Here is a 27,102-nt window from a genome sequence, read left to right as displayed (position 1 = left end):
CCCCTGCTTCTTCTCTGCAAACCCCAGGACTCCCATGCCCTGCTCCCTGACTGCCCCCTCCAAAGAGCCCCCACCCCTAACCACCCCGCCCGGGATCCCACCCCCTATCCAAACCCTCCCTGTCCCGATTGCCCCCACCCCTTATCGAACCCCCAGACCCCCTTACCATAAGGCTCCTAGCAGCATGTTCCGCTCTGCGCAGAGCCAGACACGCCCGCCCCGCAGGAGCGGGCAGCCCCGCCCCTCAGAGCGCTGCGCATGCGGTGGCATGGCTCCAGGGACGGGGGGAGCGTGTCTGCCTCCCCGCGGAGCCAAACACTGCCCCGCGGGAGCGCACAGCCCCGGCCCCGAGAGCGCTGTGCGCATCGTGGCAGGGCTCCAGGGGAGGGCGGAGAAGAGCAGCTCGGGCCAGGCTGGGCAGGATTTTTAATGGCATGCTACTCTGGCAGGCTAACCCCTGGTATAGAGTCAGGGAGGGGGTGGAGTTGGGGTGGGCACTTTAGGAAAGGGATTGGAATGGGGGCAGGGCAGGGGTGGAGTTGGGGCAGAGCTGGGGGCAAAGGGGGGGCTGAGCACCCACTGGTGGCAACAGCAGTTGGTGCCTATGGAGGGACCGACAGAGGCGATGGGGCAGATGGACAGACATAACAGGAGGATCAGGTGAAGGGAAGAGAGGTGAGCAGATGGGTAGAGAGAGGACAGGACAGACAGATGCGTGGAGGCCAGACCCTCATCAGGAGGGATGGGTGGGGGGTTAACAGGACAGGCAGGGCCCAGACAGATGCAGGGCAGAGATGGGAGGCTGACCACACAGCAGGAGGGAGGGGTGGGGGGGGCGGCCAGAACTGGGCAGAGGGGAGGGAGGCAGACGGAGGGACCCTGGACAGCAGGACACACACACACGGGGCGGCCGGACCGACAGTCGGTGCCACGCCCATTTCCAGCTCAAGCTAGTGAAAGTTCTGCCCCTGACGTCACTCGGACTGGGCTCCGCCCGGCTGTGCCAGGCCGGCCGTGAGGGCGTGGCCGGCTGAGGGGGCGTGGCCGCCCGTGTCGGGGCTCTCGGCGTTGGGGGCGGGGCCCATGCGGGAGGGGGCGTGGCCGGCCGCCGCCGAGCTGAGGGCAGCAGTCGGGAGGCTGCCGCGGCCGCGTTCGGAGGCGCGCGGGCTGGGCGGCGAGCGGCCCTGTGAGGCGGGCGGCCGGCGCGCGGAGCCGGGGGCACCGCGCGAGCGGGCGGGCGGGCCCGGCCCCCCATGGTGCGGCATGTCGAAGACGCTGCGGAAGAAGCGGCACTGGCTGAGCAAGGTGCAGGAGTGCGCCGTGTCCTGGGGGCCGCCGCAGCCCGGCGGGGCGCCCGACCCCGACCTGCTGCGGGGCGGCGCCGAGCTCGGCGAGTTCCCCTACCTGGGGGGCCGCCTGTTGCTGGGCGAGCTCGGCGGGCCCGGCCCGGTGCTGCTCTCCGGCAAGCCCCCTAGCCCCGGGGACGTGCTGCTGGAGGTGAACGGCACCCCCGTGAGCGGCCTCACCCACCGCGACACCCTGGCCGTCATCCGCCACTTCAGGGAGCCCGTGCGCCTCAAGACCGTGCGCCCAGGTGAGTCCGCCACCCCCCTCGGACCGGGCCTGGCCCCCCGTGCCCACTTCCCCGCCCCGGGCCCCGCCCCATCTCCCTTGGGGGCGAGGCCGCCTCACTCACCCCCTGACGGGCCGGGACCGGCCCCGCTCCGCTGCCATTGGCACCGGGGCGGGCCTGGCCCCACCCCCCGGAACCTGCCTGGTCCCGCCATGCCCCTTCGCCCCCCCGGACCGCTGCTCCTCACCCCCTGGGGTGCACCTGGTCTTGCTCCATTGCCCCCCCACCGCCCTTCCCGGGTAGGGTGACCAGACAGCAAGTGTGAAAAATCAGGACAGGGGGTGGGGGGTAATAGGAACCTATATAAGAGAGAGACCCAGAAATCGGGACTGTCCCTATAAAATCGGGACATCTGGGCACCCTATTCCCGGGCGGGTTGGGTACACACAGCTCTGCCTTCCTAGCCCCTAAATCCCCTTCCTCGGGGCCAGGTTCGGCCCTGCCTTTCCCCTGCCCTGCTGCACCCAGGTGTTTCCTGCTTAGCCACTTGTGGGGCTGGTGTATGATGCCCTGTTCCTTGTACCTGAACTAGTTAACTGGTTATGTAAGGGCTCTGGGTCTGTCACCCACAGGCCCAGTGGACCCTGCACCTAGCCTGGGGGCTGGGGAAGTGCCTGCTTTTCTATAAATTGGTTTAATCATTGTCCACTCTGCACTAGTCTCACTGGAAAAACAGTCTCCCCTCCCATGTGGTGGGATCCTTTTCTAAGAGCCAGGCAGTCCTGGAATAAGTTCTTTTGGTGTAAAAATCCTTTCTAGCATGTTATTCTCTTCACCTAGTTTATTCAGGGCTTTTTCTTTTTTTTTTTTTTTGACTGTCTACAACAGATGGTTTGGCATAGCTGCCCTTAGTATTCATTATAACCAGTACCAATTTTGTAGTTGAAAATATTTGACTTGCTTCATCATTGCTCTTCATTTTGTTATCAGTAGATTGGGTTTATTTTGTGCAGGAATACTGAGGTCATTGCATCTCCAAGAGGGAATAATTTATCTTTATATCCATTGTAATCTGATGTATGTTGTGTTGTGTTGTTACTTGGACTTTTAAAGCATTTCTCTCTCAAAAATTCCATGAACTCTGTTCCTGGATTTTTTCCATTTTCCATTCTATGTGAAGCTTGCAGAGGAGAAGAGTTCTTGCATCTGTCCATTTCTATCTTGGGAGAATTCCCTGAGATAAATCACTGTTGTTGTAACTGAAGTTTGTGGTTGAGCAAACATGTTCTCGCACAGTCTGTCTATCCATGGTGTGGGCCTTGCAACTTTCTCAGAACAGTGGAACAGATTCATGTTAAACTAAGTGTTTAGCTTTCTGTTTGATTTTTAGTTCTACAGAAGTCATTCTAGCGTAATGTTGGAATGACTAACTTGTATTTGATCTTCTGTTCCAGCTTTCCTGTTTTATCCACAGTACAGTGCTCCCACTCCAAAGCACACTTTGGGAACCAAATTGTTTATGTGAGTGGAGTTTATAGGAAACTTGTGTTTTGAGAGCTAATAATACTCTTAGAGAGAGGGTGCTGGAGATGGTGTCAGTAAAGGCTATCACTCAGACCAGTTTCTATGCTCAAACTCTGTTTGCAATTTTTTTTAACATCATCTCAATAAAATTTTAAAGTCTGTTGGTTTGCTAGGCCTTTATAGAGAATCTGCCCTTGTATGTGCAAGAGTCAGGTGGGTTTATGATAGTAGGGGTAGAATAGAGTTAGAGATGTTTGTTACAAAGGATTCTTCCTTTTAAAATGGAGGGAGAAAGGATGGACAGGATGAAGTTACACATGGAATTGCAACACTTATTGTAGTCTTCCCCTCATCTGAAACAAAGTGAGACTTATCCTTCACAAACTAGTCCTGACATACCTGCTTAAAAACTGCCCTGTGGTCACCTACCAATGAAACTCAATCCTCATGCAAGACTTCAGCCTTGTAGTAAAAAGTGGCCTTCCAACAGGGATCTTTTATCGTTTCAGCATTGTAATTTCGTTCTTTTATTCTGTGTAAGTTATTTCCACTTCTGTCTGTCCATAGATCATTCAGTATTTTGCTGTGTTTTGAATAAAGCCAGATCAACTATTGTAGTTCATTTGAAAGTTTGTATGACACACTGAATACTTTTCACCCCCAAAGTGTGAAATTTGTGTGTGTATTTTATGTAACATTACCTCTCCATTTCAAAAAGTGTTTGCTGCAGCTATGAGTGGCATCTGAGAGGAATGCCCTTCCTTTCCAAATGAGTAAGTGGGTATTTTTTAAATATGTTGATGTTCTGTGTTTGGCCCTGGTCACATTTCTTAGTGGATTAACATCTGTATAAGAGTAAAATGCAATAATGGAAAAAAACCAAAACCCTTAAAATCTCTCCATCTCCCTTTTGAAAAGCTAAACAAAGAATCTCAAAAAATCTGAAATTAAGAACATGTATTGGCTATTTGTAAAATATTGAAACTGGCTAGGAGTATAATAGCAAATGTCCTTAGGGAAAGTAGGAGATTAATTTTGAACCTCTTAGATAAATATGAATGCAGAATTTAAGAAGGGATGTGCCACTTGTATTTTAGTTTTCCTTTTATTTGAGATTTACATGAGAAATGAGATTTTGGGGTTTTTTGGCAGTTTTTCATTAAACTACAGTCAGGTGTACTAAGCACTCTGCCTTTTGTCTGTACTGAACAGCAGCTCTAAAGCACTACACAGCAAATTATAATAGCAGAGCTTAACCTTGGGATAAGATTTTGAGGTAGTGATTGTTCTCCTGGCTATAATTATATATGAATATATAGGTACATAGTGTATGTCTGTACCAATCTGGGTGAAATTGACAGAATTACTTGCAGGGAAGCAGAATTTAAAGAGACACTTGGATAAGTGATTGGATTATTTTCTGACACCTTTTAGTGTCCCTTACCCTACCAAACCTTTCTGTTTCGGGTATAGTATGACATCCGAAGATGGGGACTGTGACTTCAGTTTGTTACTCTCATACTCTATTTAAGTCCCAGTGTGTCAAAGCCAGGAAATTGAATCTCTGCAAGCTATCTCCATAGTAATGTGTACTGCTTATTTAAAAAAGGGTTAAATCTCAGTTGTTAAATGGTGTCTTAGCTTTGTCTATGGTCAGAACCAGTGCAAATGACATTATTTATCCTGAGAACATTCTTGAAATTCCCCATTCCTATTTCATGGTAATGTTTTCACTTTCCAAAGAGAATGCAGCTTCCAATCATAGAATAGCTTTAATTTGAATATATTGTAATTAACCAGGAATATCAGATTATTGCAATAAAATCCTCTATACCAGCATGGATCTCAAATGTCAAGTAAATGTTAAATAGTATTACCTGCAATCACAGACTAATGATTTACAATTGTAAATCTGAAACTAATTATAGCTTCTCAAGTTCTGCACAGCACAAGTATGAACTTTACAAAGTTTAAACAAATTTTAATTATGAATGTTTTCTTAAAACTTCTTATTTTGTGATTCCTACAGTGTGTGACATGTCAATATTGTCATGATTGACTTACACAATATCTCATCTGTGTCTTAATTACATTTAGTACACACTTCTATTGTTTTGTCTATTACCCAGACGCCTGGTGTAAAAGTTGACCTTGAGCAAAGCATGCTTTCATGATTTCAGTTTCTTCTATATCCACTTCACAGAGGAGGAGATCATTAGAATCTCAGCACTCAGGGTCCAAATATGCTCCCAGAACTTCCACAACTTCCACTTACTTGAATTTCTTGAGTAAATTTGGGAGCAGAATTGGACTTCTGCATGTTTTTTTTTTTTATTATTTTATTATTTGGTCAATTGCTTACAGTGAAGTTGAATAGTTAATTTCAAAAGAAAGGCGAAGTCTGTTGGCCATGACAGTGATCTTTCTAAATGTTTGTTTATTTAATTCCAATATTTACTCAGTTTGACAGTTTCTCTCTTACCACCAGCATGAGAAGCGTCGTCCTAGTTGTAAAACAGCACACCCCATAAAATCATATGTGCAGTGCTTTATAATTTGTATTGTATTAGGGCTGTGACTTGACAGTGGCAAACACTTCTAGCAAGGAAAGGTAACCACTACAGTACAAATTGCAAGAGCAGTAAAAGAAGAACTAGGTGTTCTAATTAATACTATTGTTTTTACAATTCACTTTTGGAGCCTATTGAGCTAGGTCTTTAGCTTTTATTTTTTTTCATACTCAGACAAATTGTAAAGTTAAGCTAAATAGGGTATTAGAGAGACATTTTTTTTTGGCAACTCAGTGTTTATTAGATTTAATAATACATTTAAACACAACATTTTAAAACATCCCCCTCCCCCTGTAATACTGGCACAGTTCCAGTCAGTGCAACCATTTCAGCTAGAGTTTCCCATGACAAAATTTGCTTCCTTTCCACTCCCTGGTCCAAAATAGTCCAAATTTGCTGACCCTCAGAATACTTCAAATTGCATTTTTGTGTAGGCATTTGGAGATACCTGAGTAATGTGGGGGGTTTGGTGATCTGTTGCATTCTTGGAGTGTCATCGGTCTTGAATGCATTAGAGATTTTGAGTTGGGGATCGGTGGGGTTTTTTTTGGGTAGTGGCGGGGTTGGCCTCTGATCTGCTGTTGCTGTTTGTTTTTTTTTACATGGATTGTGATTTTGATTATGTATGGGTGCCTAGTCCTTTGGATATGTATTTTGTTTGTATTCAAATCAAGTGAACATACAGACACAGATCAATTTAAATTAATACAGCACAGCAAAATGACCGGGTTATTTCCTTCTCTTCCAGTCATATCCAGGTAAAAATAAAAACTGGACCCTCACAATTCAACCTACACATCTTTAGTGAGAATTTCTAAGTAGGCCTTAGTGTGCCTGGAAGCTCACCAAACTGAGGCATTGGCACGAGTGCAGGGGAATTCCAAAGTTGAGGGCCCTGTACTAAGTATGTCCTGCCTTCATCCTCTTGACACTGAGGTATTTGTTAGTATTTCTGAATCTTTTTATGTCTGCACAACCTCAATTGAGACTAGCTACCTCCATATTTTAAGCAATTTGGCATTTCATTAAAGTCTGATGCTGGTGTTTCAGTAGCTTTCAGCAGTGGATCAACAGGCTAGACTTGCTTTGTACCACGTGGTGACACACAGCTCTTCATTAAGGAAAGCAATATCTTTATTTGACAGCAATGAAATCTGCATTGGATGTTTCTAGCAGGCTTGGTAATGAATCTAAAATGAAAATTTCAGGATCTAGTTTAGCTTTCTTGAAAGATATGAATGTTAATCAGACTGCACTTGTTAATTGCACATTGCATGCAAGGCATGGACTTTTTCACTGGTGGAGAAATTTGTGTCCTCCACTCTCTGCCCTCTTTTAGTTACTAACATGAGCACATGTAGGGTGACCAGACAGCAAGTGTGAAAAATTGGGACAGGGAGTGGGGGGGGGGGAGTAATAGGCACCTATATAAGACAAAGCCCCAAATATCAAGACTGTCCCTATAAAACTGGGACAGCTGGTCACCCTAAGAACATGCCTAGTTTTATTTGCTATGGGTTCAAGTTTAGGGCCTGCTACTTAGTTGTATAACACCTGTCCTTGGTAAGGTGGGAACAATAGTGGCACAGAGAAATGTGTAAGGCTTCCTCTTGCCACACAGTATAAATACTAAAACAGTCCTTGTCAAACATAGCGGACTTGAGGTGACCGCTATATTTAAAATACATTGTTATTAAAATGGTGCTTCCGGCTAGTCCCCAGCATACAAGTGTCCACGTTGTAACTGACAATGAGGCTAAGGACCACTATGGGCCATGGAGACCAAACTATTCCATCATCAACTAAAAATGCATCCACACTTCCACATTAGATATGAGGCACATTGGTAAGAGAGCATATGGCTCAAGCTTGCACTGCTTCTGACTGTACTGTTGCTATTAAGGGAATAAATGAAAAGTTTCAGCCTCCACTGCAGTAAAGTCAACATCTCTTAGTGCTGAGTTTACTTAAAAATGAGCCTTCTGGACACAGTAAGTCTCCATTTTTAGTTTCCAAAATATTCAGGCAGGTTATGAAGCCCTGCTGCCAAAGCACTGCCTAGATATTGTAAATGCCTATATTGGCTAAGTGAAGCATAGGTTAATTAGTTTAGTAGCCAATAGTGTATCAAGAGTGGGTTGAGACTACCATATAAAGTTCTAAAGTAAGACAAATTGCTGATTATATGCAAAATCTTCAACTCGGAGTCTGAATAGCAGGATTATCTTTCTTCAGGACCATAATATGCCCATTTGGGAAGAAATTAGTGATGTATACAATTGCTATTCTTTTCAGTCTCCCTCACTCCCTGGGGCACAGTAAGCACTCCCATAGAGTACTGCTCTGCAATGTAGAGGGAGTGTGACTTGATCTGTACTCCTTTTGCAGTGAATTTACATTTGTTCTGCTGGATTGGAAGCCAGGGCAGGGCAGTATTTGCCCCTTTTGAAATGAGCCAGGTAGAGAAATGTTTTTTCTAGTAAATAAGTGGGGTACTAAAAGGTACCTGTAGCTCTCTGAAGTGAGTTATTTGATGAATGGTATTCACCATGCACTTCTGAACTCAAAAATTCTGTGAAATATTTGATATCTACAATAGTAAATATGCAGCAAACTACACCAATAATTTGAGGACACAAGTCCATTTATCTTAGAAGTATGTGTACTCATACTAGATTTACTTTGTCATCCAATTTCATCAAAGATTTCTTAATAGGATATGGTATAAGCATCATGACATGCTCCTCTCCTTAGTTAAACATGTTTTTTTAAATTAGCCATTAGTAGATTGTTTAAATGCTTTGGATATGTGTGAGTGGAGGTTGTGCTCATCTTAATTGTTCTAGTTCTGTTGGTGATATTTTTCTGTTTAAGTAAATCAGACAGTACTGTATTTTGATTTACAGACAGTTTTTTTTCTACACGAGATCTCCAAATAGTTTCCCTGATAAATCTCTTTTGGTGGGATGGTGTAAATTATTTTTGCAAACAATTGCCCTGTTTTATCTAAAACTCTCAAATTTGTCATTGTATTCATCACCTGATATGCAGATAAAGTGTAAAACTTGCAGAATCCACCCCTTCAGTCTAATGACCTTAGTTCAAACCCTAACAAAAGATGATCCATAAATAAGAGGAAGACTGATTCACTTGTTTAGCTTTAGGCGATTTCAGTGTCTGGACTTTGGTCCAATAGTTGCCCATTATCTGGTTCCTGACATGGGTTAGGTCCCAGTCCTGCAAATGTGCTTAACTTCACTACCATGAGTAGTTCCATCAAAGTCAAGGGACTGTTCTCATATGCAAACTTTATTACTGCAGATACATGCAGTACTGGGGCTTTAGTTTTTAACAGTTAGTTTTGGAGACCATAAGTCTTTTTTTACACTTTCAATCCCAGTTAAAATTCAATGCTAGTGAGAAATTGTTGAAAGATTTTGCAGCATCCTTCATTTAGTACAGATGGAAGAAAAGGGGCCGTCCTTGACCAGATTTGAGCCCAGTCTTTTTTGCTGCCAGTTCTGCAGTTTCATCTTGTCCATTTATTTCACAGCTACAACTATGATGCCAATGAAGTTAATTGCAATCCAGTACTACTTTGATATGTATTGTTGAAAGTGCCTGACTGACAGTCAGAGCCTCTAGTTGTTACTTAGTAGTCCGAATGTTAATACCGATACAGGGTACCAGAACTGTGTCTTGAAGCTGCCTTTTTCCTGTAATTGCAGGGTGATGACAAAGCTAATAAACTGTACAAGGATGTCCTATCAGGAATTAGAAGGTGATGATCAAGAGTCTGTCTGAAGCCTTTTTTCTCTCCAGTTGCTTGGTTGAGGATCAATTGGTCAGACCTTTTGTGATAGTGGCTGACTTTCAGATATCTAAACTTTAAAATGTCGAAGGTATTTTTTTATAATATTGAATTTCTACTGTTCTAGTAAGTTTTGATTTATAACTAAACGGCTTACAAATAGCAGCTCCCAAAATAAATTTGTCCAATAGTGTTACAACAATTGGGACAATGCTAATCTGCACTTCTGCAGTGTTTATTTTCAGTTAGTACTACTTAAAGAAAAAGTGTGAAGAGTGCTATTAAGGATTAAAGATTACTGATCCTGTTGTTTAAAACACCTTCCTGCATATTTTTTAAAATGACGAGCTAGCCCTCTATTTAGTGAGGATTGAGGAAACCCTCTGCAATCTTTGTCTCCAATGGAAATAAGGAATTCTATTCTTAATGTTGCCCTTGTTACAGATAAGTTAGTTCTAAAAATTTTACAGTCAGCTTATTCTTCAGTACAAGTAATTATCTGCTTCTCTGGCTCATTTCTACTGCTTTGACATACTTAGCACCCCACTTAAATTTTGTGTGTGTGTGTTTTTGGTTTTTTTTAATCTTATGCAATTACTTTTTCTTTCAGCAGCTTACCTAAAAAACAACTTCAGAAATGCCTTTCTCTCTGTAGAAATCTCTGTCCACTTACCAGAGTTCAGACATACTGAAGTAACACGGATGGACCTGTTAGAATGGTACATTAGATTTACTTTACAACCTCTTGTGTGGTTGGTTGGAGGGCTACTTTTGTTATGCTATTTAATTGGCTCAAAAAGAAAGAAATAGTGTACTAATCTCTGTTTTTGTGTGAGTGAGATCTGTTGGCTAGGGCTGGGCTACAAGGCGTTGAAACTCTTAGCTTCTATTTGTGTTTCTGCCACTCCTTTCTTGTTTGAATTCTTGTTTGAACTTTGACAACACTTAACCCCTATCTAACCATTACTGCTCTCATATAGTAATCTTTACTTCATGTGGCCATCTTTTTATTTGTTAAAAGTATTTTGAATTCTCTGGTAGTGTAAAAACAATCATTACTGTTACAGTACAATGCATTATTATACAGACTGCATTGTGTCTACTTTTAAGATCTCCATTGCAGGCAGCATCACACTTGTTTTTGAATGTGCATTTATCAAATCTGCTATTGGTATCAGGAGAAGACTTTCAAAGTCAAAAATAAGAATGAGGAACCTGATTCTGATTGATTTTCAAAGGGAGTTAGAGTTACTGCCCTTTATGCCTTTGAAAATCTCATCTGGGACTCTTCAATTGAAGTCTGGGATTATCATCTAGGGAAAATTTGCATACCCTATTTAGATTGGAGTAACCTGATGTTAAAATGTGTCCAATGCTAAGCAAATTTAAGTTCTTCTGCTTGTGTAGAAGTGGCTGATTTTCAGGTTTATGCTTGGGGGTTAGTTATATTCAACATTTTAGTATTTGTACTTTATGATTTTTAACTCCGCTTTTGAGTACTCTGCTCATTAAAATGGTGCAATACCATTAATAATATTAAGTATCAGGGGGTAGCCGTGTTAGTCTGTATCTACAAAAACAACAAGGAGTCTGGTGGCACCTTAAAGACTAACAGATTTATTAGAGCATAAGCTTTCGTGAGTAAAAACCTCACTTCTTCGGATGCATAGAGTGAAAGTTACAGATGCAGGCATTATATACTGACACATGGAGAGCAGGGAGTTACTTCACAAGTGGAGAACCAGTGTTGACAGGGCCAATTCAATCAGGGTGGATGTAGTCCACTCCCAATAATAGATGAGGAGGTGTCAATTCCAGGAGAGGAAAAGCTGCTTCTGTAGTGAGCCAGCCACTCCCAGTCCCTATTCAAGCCCAGATTAATGGTGTTGAATTTGCAAATGAATTTTAGTTCTGCTGTTTCTCTTTGAAGTCTGTTTCTGAAGTTTTTTTGTTCAATGATAGTGACTTTTAAATCTGTAATAGAATGACCAGGGAGATTGAAGTGTTCACTTACTGGCTTATGTATGTTACCATTCCTGATGTCCGATTTGTGTCCATTTATTCTTTTGCGGAGGGACTGTCCCGTTTGGCCAATGTACATGGCAGAGGGGCATTGCTGGCACATGATGGCATATATGACATTAGTGGATGTGCAGGTGAATGAGCCCCTGATGGTGTGGCTGATGTGGTTGGGTCCTCTGATGGTGTCGCCAGAGTAGATATGGGGACAGAGTAGGCAATGAGGTTTGCTACAGGGATAGGTTCCTGGGTTGGTGTTTCTGTGGTGTGGTGTGTAGTTGCTGGTGAGTATTTGCTTCAGGTTGGGGGGTTGTCTGTAAGCGAGGACTGGCCTGCCTCCCAAGGTCTGTGAGAGTGAGGGATCATTTTCCAGGATAGGTTGTAGATCGTGAGGACAACCACTTCAGATTTGGGGAGAACTTATACCTTCAAGTCAGTGGCACTGCTATGGGTACTCGCATGGCCCCACAGTATGCCAACATTTTTATGGCTGACTTAGAACAACGCTTCCTCAGCTCTCGTCCCCTAATGCCCCTCCTCTACTTGTGCTATATTGATGACATCTTCATCATATGGACCCACGGAAAGGAGGCCCTTGAAGAATTCCACCTGGACTTCAACAATTTCCACCCCACCATCAACCTCAGCCTGGACCAGTCCACACAAGAGATCCACTTCCTGGACACTACAGTACAAATAATTGATGGTCACATAAACACCACCCTATACCGGAAACCTATTGACCGCTATACATACCTACATGCCTCCAGCTTCCATCCAAGACACATCACACGATCCATTGTCTACAGCCAAGCCCTAAGATACAACCGAATTTGCTCCAACCCCTCAGACAGAGACAAACACCTACAAGATCTTTATCAAGCATTCGTAAAACTACAATACCCACCTGGGGAAGTGAGGAAACAGATTGACAGAGCAAGACGGGTACCCAGAAATCACCTACTGCAGGACAGGCCCAACAAGGACAATAACAGAACACCAATGGCCATCACATACAGCCCCCAGCTAAAACCTCTCCAGCGCATTATCCACGATCTACAACCTATCCTGGAAAATGATCCAAAAAATAACTTTTCCTTATCTACTTTCTCCACATCACTCATGATTTTATATCTCTATCATATCCCCCCATAGTCTCCTCTTTTCCAAGCTGAAAAGTCCTAGCCTCTTTAATCTCTCCTCATATGGGACCCGTTCCAAACCCCTAATCATTTTAGTTGCCCTTCTCTGAACCTTTTCTCGTGCCAGTATATCTTTTTTGAGATGAGGAGACCACATCTGTACGCAGTATTCAAGATGTGGGCGTACCATCGATTTATATAAGGGCAATAATATATTCTCAGTCTTATTCTCTATCCCCTTTTTAATGATTCCTAACATCCTGTTTGCTTTTTTGACCGCCTCTGCACACTGCGTGGATGTCCTCAGAGAACTATCTACGATGACTCCAAGATCTTTTCCTGATTTGTTGTAGCTAAATTAGCCCCCATCATATTGTATGTATAGGTGGGGTTATTTTTTCCAATGTGTATTACTTTATATTTATCCACATTAAATTTCATTTGCCATTTTGTTGCCCAATCACTAAGTTTTGAGAGATCTTTTTGAAGTTCATCACAGTCTGCTTTGGTCTTAACAATCTTGAGCAGTTTAGTATCATCTGTAAACTTTGCCACCTCACTTTTTACTCTTTTCTCCAGATTTATGAATAAGTTGAATAGGATTGGTCCTAGGACAGACCCTTGGGGAACACCACTAGTTACACCTCTCCATTCTGAGAATTTACCATTTATTCCTACCCTTTGTTCCCTGTTTTTTAACCAGTTCTCAATCCATGAAAGGACCTTCCCTTTTATCCTATGACAACCTTTTTAGCATCAGGTTTATAAACTCAGGAATATTTCTTTGTTGAAGATGCATTTATGTGATTTAATTCTATCTACAGTACTTACCAAAAATGAGGAATGTAAGTCTACGAGCTTGAATATTTTTAATTCCATATGCTTGATGAGCTGAGCCTAAGCACTGTAATATTAATAATTTAGTAATAGCCGTGCTGTTCAATTGCTATTTTAATTTTGTTTTATTCATACTTATCCATCTTCTGAATAGGCATTTTAGTTAGTGTGAGATCAATTTAAAAATAACCTTCAATAGTCCATTTTAAGAGTTTGTAATGTTCTTTCACACTTTCTACTTGAGGTATGTCTTGTTATTGTCACCTTACTGTCTATAAGGGAAATCATAACTCTTCTGAACAATGCACTACCATGTTATTTGTTCTTTCTGCTTTGTTCAGTATTGTGTTGTTTATTACCCCTATTCTGGAGTGCTTTATTGTGGGGCCGTTGTTGTCCTCTAAACGTTCCATGCTTTTTGCTTCTCCCGACCATGTCAGTCAATTTTATATCAGTTTTTCCGCTAGAGGAGAAGCAGGTCCATCATCCATCTAAGAATAATTGTAATATTGCACTGTGACTTGGCCAGCAGAGAAGTTTAATAATGGCTGTGCTCTCCATGTAGCCGGGCTGTAGGACCAAAACTCTGTGCGGTGTATCCCATCATGCCCAGCCTTCTGCAGCCTTGATAGGTATCTTGACGTTTACCAGCTGAAGAATAGACCATTTACAGTGCATAGAAAAAATGGTTCTATTTTAATAATTTTATTAGTCAGAAAGGATGGTGTTCTAGAATGCAGTTTTTAAAGCCAGTTGTTTAAAATTTGGTAAATATCTTAACCATGTAACTGAAGAGTTATTAACTCTTGGATAATTAATTGATAAAACTAGTAGAATACAGAATTCAGTGCATTGTAAAGCCATGTCTTCTATTCATATAAATAATTCAGGATTTTAAAACTTTTATTATGACAGTTGTCTTACCAACTCAAAGGTTAGTTTCCTTCTCTGACACAGAAATAATCATAAAATGGGGGAGTAATGCACATGACATGACACTTGCTAATTTTTTTGAATCCTCCTTTAATGATTGATCTCATCTCTTCGCTAATTGTTCATAATGTTCTTCACCCTGAAATACCCTGATACACTTTTAAAAGAATAATATTACCCAAAAATATAGGCACTACATAGGAGCTTTGTAGAGGTCTTACTTCAGTGGGAATTAAGGGTATGTAGCAGGTTCAGGTCCTAACAGTACACAGCACTTTCATACGCATATGGAAGAAAAATGCTTCATCACTTGGAATTGCAGAGTTTTCCAGAGCCAAGCCTACTCGTGTCTCACAAATTTTAAGATCCCATTTTGTCTTTATTTTGTGCTAATTACCTCTAAGTTTTGTTTGTATACAAATAAAATGACACTTAAATCATGGGGGCACTGATATGCTCTCTTGAGAGTGGGGGGTTCGGGTTGGTGTTTTTGTAACTAAAATGTAGCATTGTGGTAGTGCATAAGAAATAAAAAATGCAAAAGCTAGAAACTGTCTACCAACAAAAATGAAAATGACCTGTCCATTTTAATTGTCCAGGTTGAAAAGTGTGTGTGTGTTGGGAGGAGGATGACAGCGTAAGTGGTGAAAAATAAATTAGATTTTTTTTCTGTTATGCCTCTGAATGGCTATTTGTCATTTCTGCTATTATTTGTTCTGAAACATATGGCCTGCAACGTTTGCCACTTGGAGTTGTTAAGTCCATTCAGTTTTATTTAGTGTGATATCTCGTTGCTATAGAGCAGAGGTTCTCAAACTGTGGTCCGCGAGCTCCATTCAGGTGGTCTGCGGAGGGTTCCTTCTAAGGTGCACGCCTGGGCGGCCGCACACAAAAGCATGAAGGGCCACCCACCTAATTAATGGAGCCGTGCAAGCGTGGCTCCACTAATTAGGTGCCTGGACCCTGGAGAAGACACACATGTAAGGTGAGATGGTGGCCTTGGGGGAAATTTCACACCAGACTATATTTTAACATACTAACCCACCTGTTGGTTCATTTTACACCAGCAACTAGGCTATGGGAAAATATGCATTCCATACAGATCCATAGTCTCATTTTTATTCTAGTATATCATAGAAGATCAGGGTAGGAAGAGACCTCAGGAGGTCATCTAGCCCAACCCCCTGCTCAAAGCAGGACCATCCCCAACTATATATGCTGATTTGAGCTATGTTCTGTTAAAAATTATACACACGTGGGGGGATTGTGGTTTGAAGATGGCTGGCACAATTTACAATATTATCTTCAGATTTTTAATTTACAGGAAACTCACAGCCTACATGTGAAAAGTTTGTGTCTGGTGAGTGTGTGAAGAGTTGGCAAGTTGTGAGTATTGCGCCATTTGGTCAGCCATTATACCACACTATTAATTTGACTAAGAAACCTGGACTTTTTTTTTAAATAATTCCCGTCATGCAGCTTGAATTTTTATATTAAATTTAACATTTTGTTGTAATGTGACATGGGTGAACGTTCTGTTAGAAAAGAAGATTCGATGATATCAGAGGGCAGTAGTAAATGTGATAACAGTTAAGTGTTGGGAAATATGCCATTCAATATGACTGCCATCATGTACATCTCTATGAACTGACTTGATTGAAACAAAGATAAAAAGTAACTTTTTTTGCATAACATTGGGATTAAATGCTGGTTTCTGATGTTGCTGTAGTTGAAAGTTGGTGAACACTTCTGTTAAATCCTGATAAGTGGTTTAATATCTCTGTTACTTCAAAATGCAGAATTTAAATACTGAAATTGTAATCTGAAATGCATATTTTATTTGGAGTGGGAGAGGGTTTGGGAGTCTTGTAGTGTTTCATAGTTAGTTGGCTTTATTGCTACTCGAAAAAACTAGATCAAATGGGTTTTTGCCAAATTTTTGCTAAAAGATATTGTAAAAGAAAAGATACATTTACAGTTAGTTTATTCTTAAAATAGGTTTCCCGGACAGCAGATTCTTTCCTCCTGGTATATTTTAAATAACAAAATAGTTCTACAAAAACAACAAGGAGTCTGGTGGCACCTTAAAGACTAACAGATTTATTTGGGCATAAGCTTTCGTGAGTAAAAACCTCACTTCTTGCAACCGAAGAAGTGAGGTTTTTACTCACGAAAGCTTATGCCCAAATAAATCTGTTAGTCTTTAAGGTGCCACCAGACTCCTTGTTGTTTTTGTAGATACAGACTAACGCGGCTACCCTCTGATACTTGACAAAATAGTTCTAAAAGTTTTCACTGACTAAGGATAGTGGCTACCATTCTTAACGTTTCTGGGATTGTACAAATACCTCTTAGTATAAATAAGGTTGAGGAGAGATTATCAGTAGCCTCACTGATCATATTCACTGAAAGTCATTTTGTAACATGCAGCGAAATCCGGACCTGTCATTTACATAGCATGTTCTGTGAGTAGCACTCCCCAGACTGAGGGGTATGTGAGGTTCTGCAGAGTGACATGTGAATTGCAACTGGTGGTTCCCCTGCCTTCCTTCTAAACCGGAGGAGATTATGTCCAGTCCAATGTGACATCCAGATGATTGTAAAAAAAGGAATAGAAGCGGACATAAAAGAAGCAGTAGGCCTGAAATGAAGGAAAAAATGTTAGCCAATTGTTCAGTTGAAGATTTATTATAGATTTCAGTGTCATCTAAAGGAGAGCGCTGATTTAGTTATAATTTCTTTGTGGAGGCTCACAGACACAAGAAACAAATCAATAATTTTAGAAGGAAGATCTTTTTCCTTTCTTCGCCAGTATTCAACTATGTTAGCTAATCTTTTAGTAGAAGGCATACCATTGATTTTTTTCTGGGTGCTATTTAAAAAAAAGAAACGTATTTAGCTGTAATGTATGTGTTCCTACTGTGTGAATAAGCTGAGAAGGCAGTCTGTCAATTAACTAAGCTTTTCTTTGCAATAGTAAGGTAGAACTAAATTTTTCAGTGTTCTAGATTTTAGTCCTGCATTATACTATGCAGCGTATTTTAACAACTAAACTTGTACAGGGGCTGACGCTTAGACTTTCAGTGTTGCATACCACATTCTTAAGGGTAGGATTGAGTTCTGTTTTTCTATAGTGTCTTCCCGTTTGTCTCTAGGTTCATGTGTGTCAAGTAAAATGATGGTTTAGTTTGGGGGAGAAGTTCAGAATTTTCTTTCTTTCTTTTCTTATGCCTAATTGTATGAACACATTTTTTAGGCTTTAATACGTGAATTAAATTTTGTGCAGTTTTTTAACCTTTTATCATCATAACACAAACTGCTGTAGAGTATCAGACTAGAGGTCTATTTAGTCCTTTTTTAAAATCTGATAATGGCCAGCACCAGATGCTTTAGAGGAAGGTGTAAAAAAAAAAAAAAAAACAACAAAAAAAAAAAAACCCAAACCTCATAATGATCACCTGCTTTGGACAGGTGACGTTCCCATCAATTCTATGACACAGTACGTGTGCTGTCTGTAGGGTCAAAATACGTCCCCTTTGAAGTTTGACTTTAACAAATAAGTGAATAAACAATAAGGTCCAGTCCAAGCCTCATTGACAGGCTTGACTGCTTAGCCCATTGCCTAGGTTCCCTCCAAGGACATGTTAACTAAGAGGTATACTTCCTCCTCTTGTTCCCCTGCTAGGCTGGAAGCAAAGTTATGGTAAGGGGCTGTAGGGCTAGAAGTTGGCCACAGATTGATTTCTATCTAGGTCTGTGCTTGTTTTGTTTTTTGTTTTGTTTTTCTTTTAAATCCGTGCTTACAATAGCATTTTTCAGAGTATATTATCAAATCTTGAAACATCCTTTTAGAATATTTACTTTAAAAGTAAACCATTTTTTCCTTGTTGAAAAAGTTTATCTGGCGAAAGATGTTAAATGCTCAACGAAGTATTGCAAGCAAAATGCCCTGGCTCATTTGCATGCTGCTGTCATACTTGCCAGTCTAGAAGATGCTTCTCCATTCACTTGATTACTTTGGGGAATGCAGGAGAGTCATGAAACTAATTTAAGGGAATTCACCACACTATATCTTGATATTTGGAATATAAATAAGTCTGCGTTAAACAGGTGCCATGTCTAGTGACCATTCTTCCTTATCACTCAAATATTTAATGTCTCTATACAAGATCTCTATCAAGAGATTCTTACAACTACAATACCCACCTGCTGAAGTGAAGAAACAGATTGAGAGAGCCAGAAGAGTACCCAGAAGTCACCTACTACAGGACAGGCCCAACAAAGAAAGTAACAGAATGCCATTAGCCGTCACCTTCAGCCCCCAACTAAAACCTCTCCAGCGCATCAAGGATCTAAAACCTATCCTGAAGGACGATCCCTCACTTTCACAGATCTTGGGAGACAGGCCAGTCCTCGCTTACAGACAGCCCCCCCCACCTGAAGCAAATACTCACCAGCAACCACACAACAAAAACACTAACCCAGGAACCTATCCTTGCAACAAAGCTCATTGCCAACTCTGTCCACGTATCTATTCAGGGAACACCATCATAGGACCTAATCACATCAGCCACACTATCAGAGGCTCGTTCACTTGCACATCTACCAATGTGATATATGCCATCATGTGCCAGCAATGCCCTTCTGCCATGTACATTGGCCAAACCGGACAGTCTCTACGCCAGGGGTCGGCAACCTTTCAGAAGTGGTGTGCCGAGTCTTCATTTATTCACTCTAATTGAAGGTTTTGCGTGCCAGTAATACATTTTAACGTTTTTAGAAGGTCTCTTTTCTATAAGTCTATAATATATAACTACACTATTGTTGTATGTAAAGTAAATAAGGTATTTAAAATGTTTAAGAAGCTTCATTTAAAATTAAATTAAAATGCAGAGCTCCCCGGACCAGTGACCAGGACCAGGGCAGTGTGAGTGCCACTGAAAATCAGCTCATGTGCTGTCTTCGTCATGCGTGCCATAGGTTGCCTACCCCTGCTCTACGCAAAAGAATAAGTGGACACAAATCAGACGTCAAGAATTAACACATTCAAAAACCAGTTGTCAAACACTTCAACCCCCCTGATCACTCAATTACAGACCTCAAAGTTGCAGTATTCCAACAAAAAATCTTCAAAAGCAGACTCCAATGAGAAACTGCAGAATTGGAATTAATTTGCAAACTGGACACCATTACATTAGGCTTGAATAAAGACTGGGAGTGGTTGGGTCATTACACAAACGGTACGTCTTCACTACCAGCCGGATCGATCTATCGGGGATCGATTTATTGTCTCATCTAGACATGATAAATCAATTCCCGAACACGCTCCCCGTTGACTCCTGAACTCCACCAGAGCGAGAGGCGGTAGCGGAGTCGACGGAGGAGCCGCGGCTGTCGATCCCGCGCCGTGAGGACCCGAGGTAAATCAATCTAAGATACGTTGACTGCAGCTATGCTATTCACGTAGCTGAAGTTGCGTATCTTAGATCTGTCCCCCCACCCAGTGTAGACCAGCCCAAAGTAAAAACTATTTCCCCATGCTAATTTCCCCCCCTCCCACTGTTACTCACACCTTCTTGTCAACTGTTGGAAATGGGCCATCCTGATATCACTACAAAAGTCTTTTTCTCTTTCTCCTGCTAATAGTCCACCTTAATTGATTACTCTCGTTATAGTTGGTATGGCAACACTCATTTTTTCATGTTCTCTGTGTGTGTGTGTGTGTGTGTGTGTGTGTATATATATATATATATAATATATCTTCCTACTGTATTTTCCACTGCATGCATCCAATGAAGTGGGTTTTAGACCATGAAAGCTTATGCTCAAATAAATTTGTTAGTCTCTAAGGTGCCACAAATACACCTCGTTCTTTTTGCTGATACAGACTAACATGGCTACCTCTCTGAAACCTGTCATAATGTAATTGTATCTTATTGGATAATACTTTGAAAGGCTTTGCTTTTACTGATAGAATCTTAAACTACTTTAGAAAAGGGATGCAAGAAATTAAGAATTGCTGAAAAGTGGTTCTGTTCTCCATAAGTAGCAATAAAGTAATGCAAAAAGCAGAGGGAGAGGGATTCCTTCAAATTTTTGTTGACAAATTCCTTTTTATGGACTTAAATGATAAAGTGGTGGGAACATAACTAAACCATTGGGGAGGGAAGCTTTTTGCTATATATAGCATATTTTATAATGTGTATGGCTTTTGTAAGGGGAAGCCATGTGGATGCTATGTCTGCCTTGAGTACTTATATGGTTCATTTCTGTAGTATCAGAGAAACTCACCATCGTCTGTGTTTATCCCCATTTTGCACATGAGGAACTGAGTCACAGAGAGGCTAAGTGACTTGCCCAAGTTCACACAGAGTCTGTTGCAGAGAAGGGAATTGAACCCAGAGCTACTGAGTCCTAGGCTAGCTCTTTAATCACTGGGGCTTTCTTCCATTTATAGGGATGACAAAATTCCCAAGGTCACCCAGGAAATATGGGCCAAATCAGGGAGCTGAAATCTCCTAAGCTCCAAGCTAGTGCCATAAACACAGAACTGTCATACTCTCTGTGGAAAGCTTGGAGTCATGACCCTCGGAGGAAAAGACATGAAGTTGGCATTGCATTCCAAATGATTAATCATCATGATAAACTCAAGTTATAGCAACATAGATGTATGCTTGCACAAGAGAGGATTATAATTAGGGCTCTACCAAATTCATGGTCCATTTTGGTCAATTTCACGGTCATAGGATTTTAAAAATAGTAAATTTAATGATTTCAGCTATTTAAATCTGAAATTTCATGGTGTTGTAATTTTAGGGGTCCTGACCCATAAAAGGGTGGGGGGGGGGTCACAAGGTTATTGTAGGGGGTATTGTGGTATTGCTACCTTTACTTCTACGCTGCTGCTGAAGAGCAGCGGCTGCTGGCCGGGAGCCCAGCTCTGAAGGCAGAGCCACTGCCAGCAGCAGTGCAGAAGTAAGGATGGCCTGGTATGGTATTTCCACCCTTACTTCTGTGCTGCTGCTGGCATGACACTACCTTCAGAGCTAGGTGCCTAGCTAACAGCCACCCACATCTGAAGGCTGTGCAGAAGTAAGGGTGGCAGTACTGCGACACCCCCCCCCCACAGACATAATAACCTTGACCCCCCCCCCCGCAACTCCCTTTTGGTTCAGGACCCACAATTTGAGAAACACTGGTCTCCCTGTGAAATCTGTATAGTATAGGGTAAAAGCACACAAAAAGACCAGATTCACGGGAGAAGACCAGACTTCACAGTCCATGACATGCTTTTCATGGCTGTGAATTTGGTATGGCCCTAATTATAATGCAGAATATGAACTACCATTAAAATACACTCACTAAAACTTAAGTCCCTAGCTGTTATCTTCTATTGATTTTTAAAAGGTGAGTTTTTAACTAATTCCTTTACTTCTCTGATTATAAGTAATATTCTCTGTGATATGAAAATGGGATTTAGCATTTTATGTAATAATTTCATTTGGGACATAATACTAAGTTCTATGAGTAAGGTTGTTATATTGGTTCATTAGCATCCATGCAAGTGCAGTGACTTTATCGGGACATTTTGATTTGCATCACGTTGCCGACATTTAAGGGAAGATGGATGCTGGTAGAGCATGACCAATTTATTTTTCTTAGTTTGCAAAATGAAGTGATTTGGCTTAACTAAGTGTTAAACTGGTGTACATACATAACAGTACTTAATGTGAGTGTTGAGAGTAAACTTTCCATGGTAGCTGGGTTAAGAAGGAGAATGCTAAACATTATAGAAACAGTCAAGTAGGGCAGATAATATTCAGATCTAGTTTGAATCTGCTTTTTCCTACATTCAGTTTATAAAGAATTCAGAGTGCACAAAATAAAGTAACTTGTGAACATAAATGTTTGAAATGGTGTGAGCTGAAATGACTAGATCAATAGACATGGATGCACTCCAGAGCATAAAATAATTACACCTGAGTCAGAAAAAAACCCTATTCTTATTACATGGTATTGCAAAATTGGGTACGTATACATACTGTGTGTAAGTTTGATTTCCTCTAAAACTAGAGGCGTTGATCAAAATTAGAGAAGTTTATCAGACCGGATGGACCAGTGGAACCTGTCGAGGTCGCTTATAATAATTAATGGAGATATCCCATCTCCTAGAACTGGAAGGGACCTTGAAAGGACATCAAATCCAGCCCCCTGCCTTCACTAGCAGGACCAAGTACTGATTTTGCCCCAGATCCCCAAGTGGCCCCCTCAAGGATTGAACTCACAAACCTGGGTTTAGCAGGCCAATGCTCAAACCACTGAGCTATCCCTCCCCCCTTTCAGGCCTACATTTGTATGATCTGATTCAATATGGCACTTTCTATGTAAAAGGTGTAACTGTCAGCTAACCAGGATGAGGGCAGTCTAACCTAGTGGCCAGCGTGGGCAGTAGGCGTAGTGGTTGGGGCTAGAGCTGCAGTCAGTCATCTGGAGCCAAACCAAGGGTAAAATCAGAAGGCAGAAACTGGGTACTAGAGCCAAGGGTTGAGCTGGAGCCTGTAGTCAGGAGCCAGAGCCAGATGTCAAACTGGAGGTCAGGAAGTGGAGCAAGGAAGGGGGCAGGGCAGGAGCAAGGCTAGATGCAAGACAAGAGCAACAGGAAAAAGGTAGCACAGGAGTAGGCACAGTAGTGGACATGAGGGTTGAGAAGCCAGTGAACTGCTGGCCTCTGCAGCCAGTCAGGTTGTGTGGCTAATCAGGCAGCCTGCTGCAGGTCAGCTGTACCGAGGCAGCCTGGAGAGCCTTGTTCCTGATAGTAACTGCTTATCCAGTAACTAATAGAACTAGATATACTCATTCTGGAAGGCGAGGAGTATTTGTGCGTTGTCTTGCACATGGATTTTTTTGGAGTCCAATCATAATAAACTAAAAAAAAAATTATTGTTCAGATACATAACAGCTGAGTTAACTGGCATAACAGTGCCAAGAATAACTAACATATTTATGGGTCTGACTAAGCAAAATCACTCATTTGGCCTTTTAAAAACTGACCGAACTAAGTGCCTTTCTGGACCAGAATTGTTTGAAGGATTACAACACAAATATGACTGAAATAGAATTACCTTGCTATTTCATCTTATTTGGCAGCTTTTGTGTGTTTGCACAGCTGTGGCCTAGTGGTTGGAGCAGGGAGCTGAGTCAGGAGACCTAGATTGTAATTCCAGCTTTCACTGACTTTTCTGCATAACTTGGCAAGTCATTTCAACCTCACTGTCTCATTTTAACTCACCTGTTAAATGCTAACTTGATCTTGTAAAACACTTTAAGATCTATGGATGCAAAGTGTGAAAGTACAAATGTATTATAAAAACAATGTCAAGAGGATTCGAACTTTGATATTCGAATTTGTAGTCAACCTTTGTTTTTCTTAAGCATGTAACGGATGTGGATTTAAACAGATATTAGGTGGAGGCTCATTACCATTTATTTAAGCTTTCCCTTCTGAGGTGCCTGTGCAAATATAAATAACTATGTAGAGGGCTAAAGTGACCTCCCTACAAGTTGAGGAATCACTAATAAACTAAAGAAGAGTTTGCTAGTACAACTCATTAAATCCTAGAGGATTAGCATTCAGTTTATTTTCTCTAAACCCACAGAACTATCAGGAAATAACTAACCCTAAAGTTTTAGGTTTGCGAAAGTGATTTCCTCCTAATGCATGTACTTCAGAGGAATTTTAAAATCCTCTTATGTACAAGAGAAGCAGAGTCCAATTTTAATCCAGTGGAATGATGCTTAATGGTTTGTTTCATCTCTTATTGGTCTAAATAATTCTTCAGAAATCAGATGACCGGAAGTATAAGTGAGATTTTTTTTACCTATGTTGCTGAAACCACTATCGGTAATTTCACTATTATTTCCAGTAAGATTAGACGGTTAACACTTTGATGCAGGAAGTTAGCTTCCTCGGTGTGTATATGAATAGTGCCTAGCGAAGTGTGGGCACTATCATGGTACAGATAATAAAACAACACAAACATTTTGTATTGTGGTATCCCATTTTTAAGTAATATTTTGGGATATTTGCATTAGCTGGGCATTGCTTCATTTTTTCCACACCATTTCTTTTCAAAACAAACACTGAGCATTTTACAAACAAAACTTTAGTATGGCTTTTGACTATGATAGAGGAGCTTGCCATTCATTGACTGTATTGGACTGAATACTTAGAACTGCCATCATTTAGTTATGAAGAAAAGTTTTTTTTAACAGCAGTGCTGTCTTTCCATAGCACTCTTTCAAACCTTCTTGTGCCTTTTAAACACTTGTAACACACCTTCCCAGAGCAACTATATAGAGAAGGAAGCACTGTAATTAATATGTAAATCTAGTGTACTCATTTTGGTGGCATTGACTACCAGTTTGAGTGTTAAAAAGCAGTTTCCAGTATTCTTCAGTTTGCCTTTAAAATGTATGGTCACTGTATGCTGTATTCTGGGGTGCTGTGTGCTCTGTAAGATCATGCATCGCCTCATTTCTGACTTGTAACACTCCCAGAATTGAAGAATAGTCCCTCTTTTGTACAAAACTGTCAATTATGCATTTGTGACGAGATTGAGATCACAAATCCTATTTCATTTGGGATCAAGTCAGATGTGATCTCTGGCAAATGGCAATGATTTTTGTTCATTAAACCGATGATGCTTTTAGATTTCCCACATACACATGTACATCTTTATTTGAAAAGGTCTGTCACATGTGGCAGACAGAAATATTTCATTTTTACAAACATGTTTTATTTCTTTCCATTTTTATATATTTGTTATAGCTCACTGAAGGGTTTAAAGCATGAAATTCTAGGTATAAATAACTGGTGTCTAAATTTCATGGAATAAGTGAGGTGGCTCATACCAAGAGCATTTTCATGTTCGGTCCTGAGTTAATAGTCCATCTCTGAACCTTGAAAACAGCAAAAGGCAGGGCCTCCTACACAGAACTTTGAACAATTAATAAAATTTAGTTGTAGCTTATTTGAAAACAGTCTAAAAATGGCTTCTCTCTTGCCCTCCTCCCCCCGCCTTGCAACACATTAAGTATTGCTGGTATGTAGTGGAAATAAAAACTGTACTAACTGATCTCTCTGAATTAGAGGCTTCTGTATGTGCCCTACTTACTCAATATAAGAATACGTAATCCCATGGATTTCATTTGTCTCACTGTAGGACAGTGATGAGTAATTACTTTTCTGTAGTGAAGATGGAGATGTTGGGAAAAAGTTTAATTAAGTGCCCATTAGGAGATGTTGCTAATACTTAATTTTAAGTGCCCTGCTCTAATGAATTCATTTAATGTTCATCAAAATAGCAGTAGTTGTAATTGATTTCCATGTAGTATATGTTGTATCTGCTGTAGTGCACATTCCAACCTGTGGTTCTGCGCTATTTTGTGCTTACATCTGGAAAAGTTTTAAAAAATTTCTCATTGCCTTTTTCAGCCAATTATATCTGTGAATTTAAACAAATAGTACATTGTGGATTTAGATCGTAAACCTCTTACCTCTTTGTCACCAGAGCCTTGAATCATTAAAATGTTAATGGTGCATTTCCTGATACAGAAACATTTCCCTCGTTGGGTCCTACACTTCCAGCTAACTGAACTCTAGGAACTGTACATCCTTATTCTAAGTCTGAATCCCCAGCTGGATATTAAGCTCTCTGTATTAGAAAGTAGTCATCCCACTAAAGCTGATATTAATGTGGCGAGCCACTTAACCAGCTTATTTGGGACTTAGAGGGCATATATGAGCATATGTATATCGGCAGTTTGCTTATATAGAAGCATATGGAATAGCATCACCCATTCATAAGTGCACATGGTGACTGAATAATCAAATGGACCTTTATGAGCAGGTCATTTGGATCCTGGTGGATACCAACCAGTTATGAAAGGACTACAATATATATTTTCTAAAACTGCTGGGAAATTGAACACGAATAATTCCAAAATATTTATATGCTTTTCTTCATGGAATATTTATTCCTTCTAATTGTTTTCTGGTGGTTTACAAAGTAAATTGTAGAACTTAATGTTCTGAGTTTTAAGGGGAATTACATAAGCAAAATAGTAGTTTCTAGAATGGTTTGGTTGTAATGCTTCATACAAGTTGTTGCACAGGTATATTGATTAATTAGTTTGCATATCATGATTTTATTTATTCTGAACATCTGATGCATGCTCCATAAAACATGGTTTTAATATGTTCTGTGCCTTGTCCCATGTATGCCACTTATACTATATATATTATTTGTTTCAGAATGTTTGTTGACTAATCAAATATTACACTTCTGTATTAATCTGATTTTCAAATTTTTAGGGATAATGTATCAGCATTTGTTTTCTTAGCACTGATCTTTCTAAAACACTGTGATGACTATTTTTATGTATGCTTACTGCCCAATAGAGTGATATATTTTTAGCACTACTAATCTTTTTATAAGATATTTTCTATCTGTCCTCTTCCTGAGATGATTATTTTGTTGATAGATCCTTGAGAGCATTAAGAAAGCTTGGGCAGATGAGCATCCCTTGCGAGATGATGATTGGCATGCAATGGATGAATTCTTTGTGTTGCTATTTTTACTTTTTAAAAGTAAAAGGTTTTTGAGGCCTTTGGTGGTAAGTAAAATATTTCTA

At 40.9% G+C, this 27,102-nt stretch overlaps 1 protein-coding gene across 3 annotated transcripts in view; it reads left to right on the top strand.

The window, feature by feature from the left end:
- Positions 1 to 1,202: 1,202 nt before the first annotated feature.
- Positions 1,203 to 27,102, top strand: part of MAGI3 (membrane associated guanylate kinase, WW and PDZ domain containing 3) — a 208,555-nt gene continuing 182,655 nt past the window's right edge. For all 3 annotated transcript variants that reach the window (XM_054027114.1, XM_054027113.1, XM_054027115.1), the window contains exon 1: positions 1,203 to 1,594. In XM_054027114.1, the coding sequence (XP_053883089.1) occupies positions 1,264 to 1,594 (331 nt within the window). In that variant the 5' untranslated portion in view covers positions 1,203 to 1,263. The remainder of the gene's footprint in view (positions 1,595 to 27,102) is intronic.

The sequence above is a fragment of the Malaclemys terrapin genome, chromosome 4 (genome assembly GCF_027887155.1).
Source record: "Malaclemys terrapin pileata isolate rMalTer1 chromosome 4, rMalTer1.hap1, whole genome shotgun sequence".
NCBI classification, from domain to species: domain Eukaryota; kingdom Metazoa; phylum Chordata; order Testudines; family Emydidae; genus Malaclemys; species Malaclemys terrapin.
This window is presented reverse-complemented; position numbering and strand designations above follow the sequence as displayed.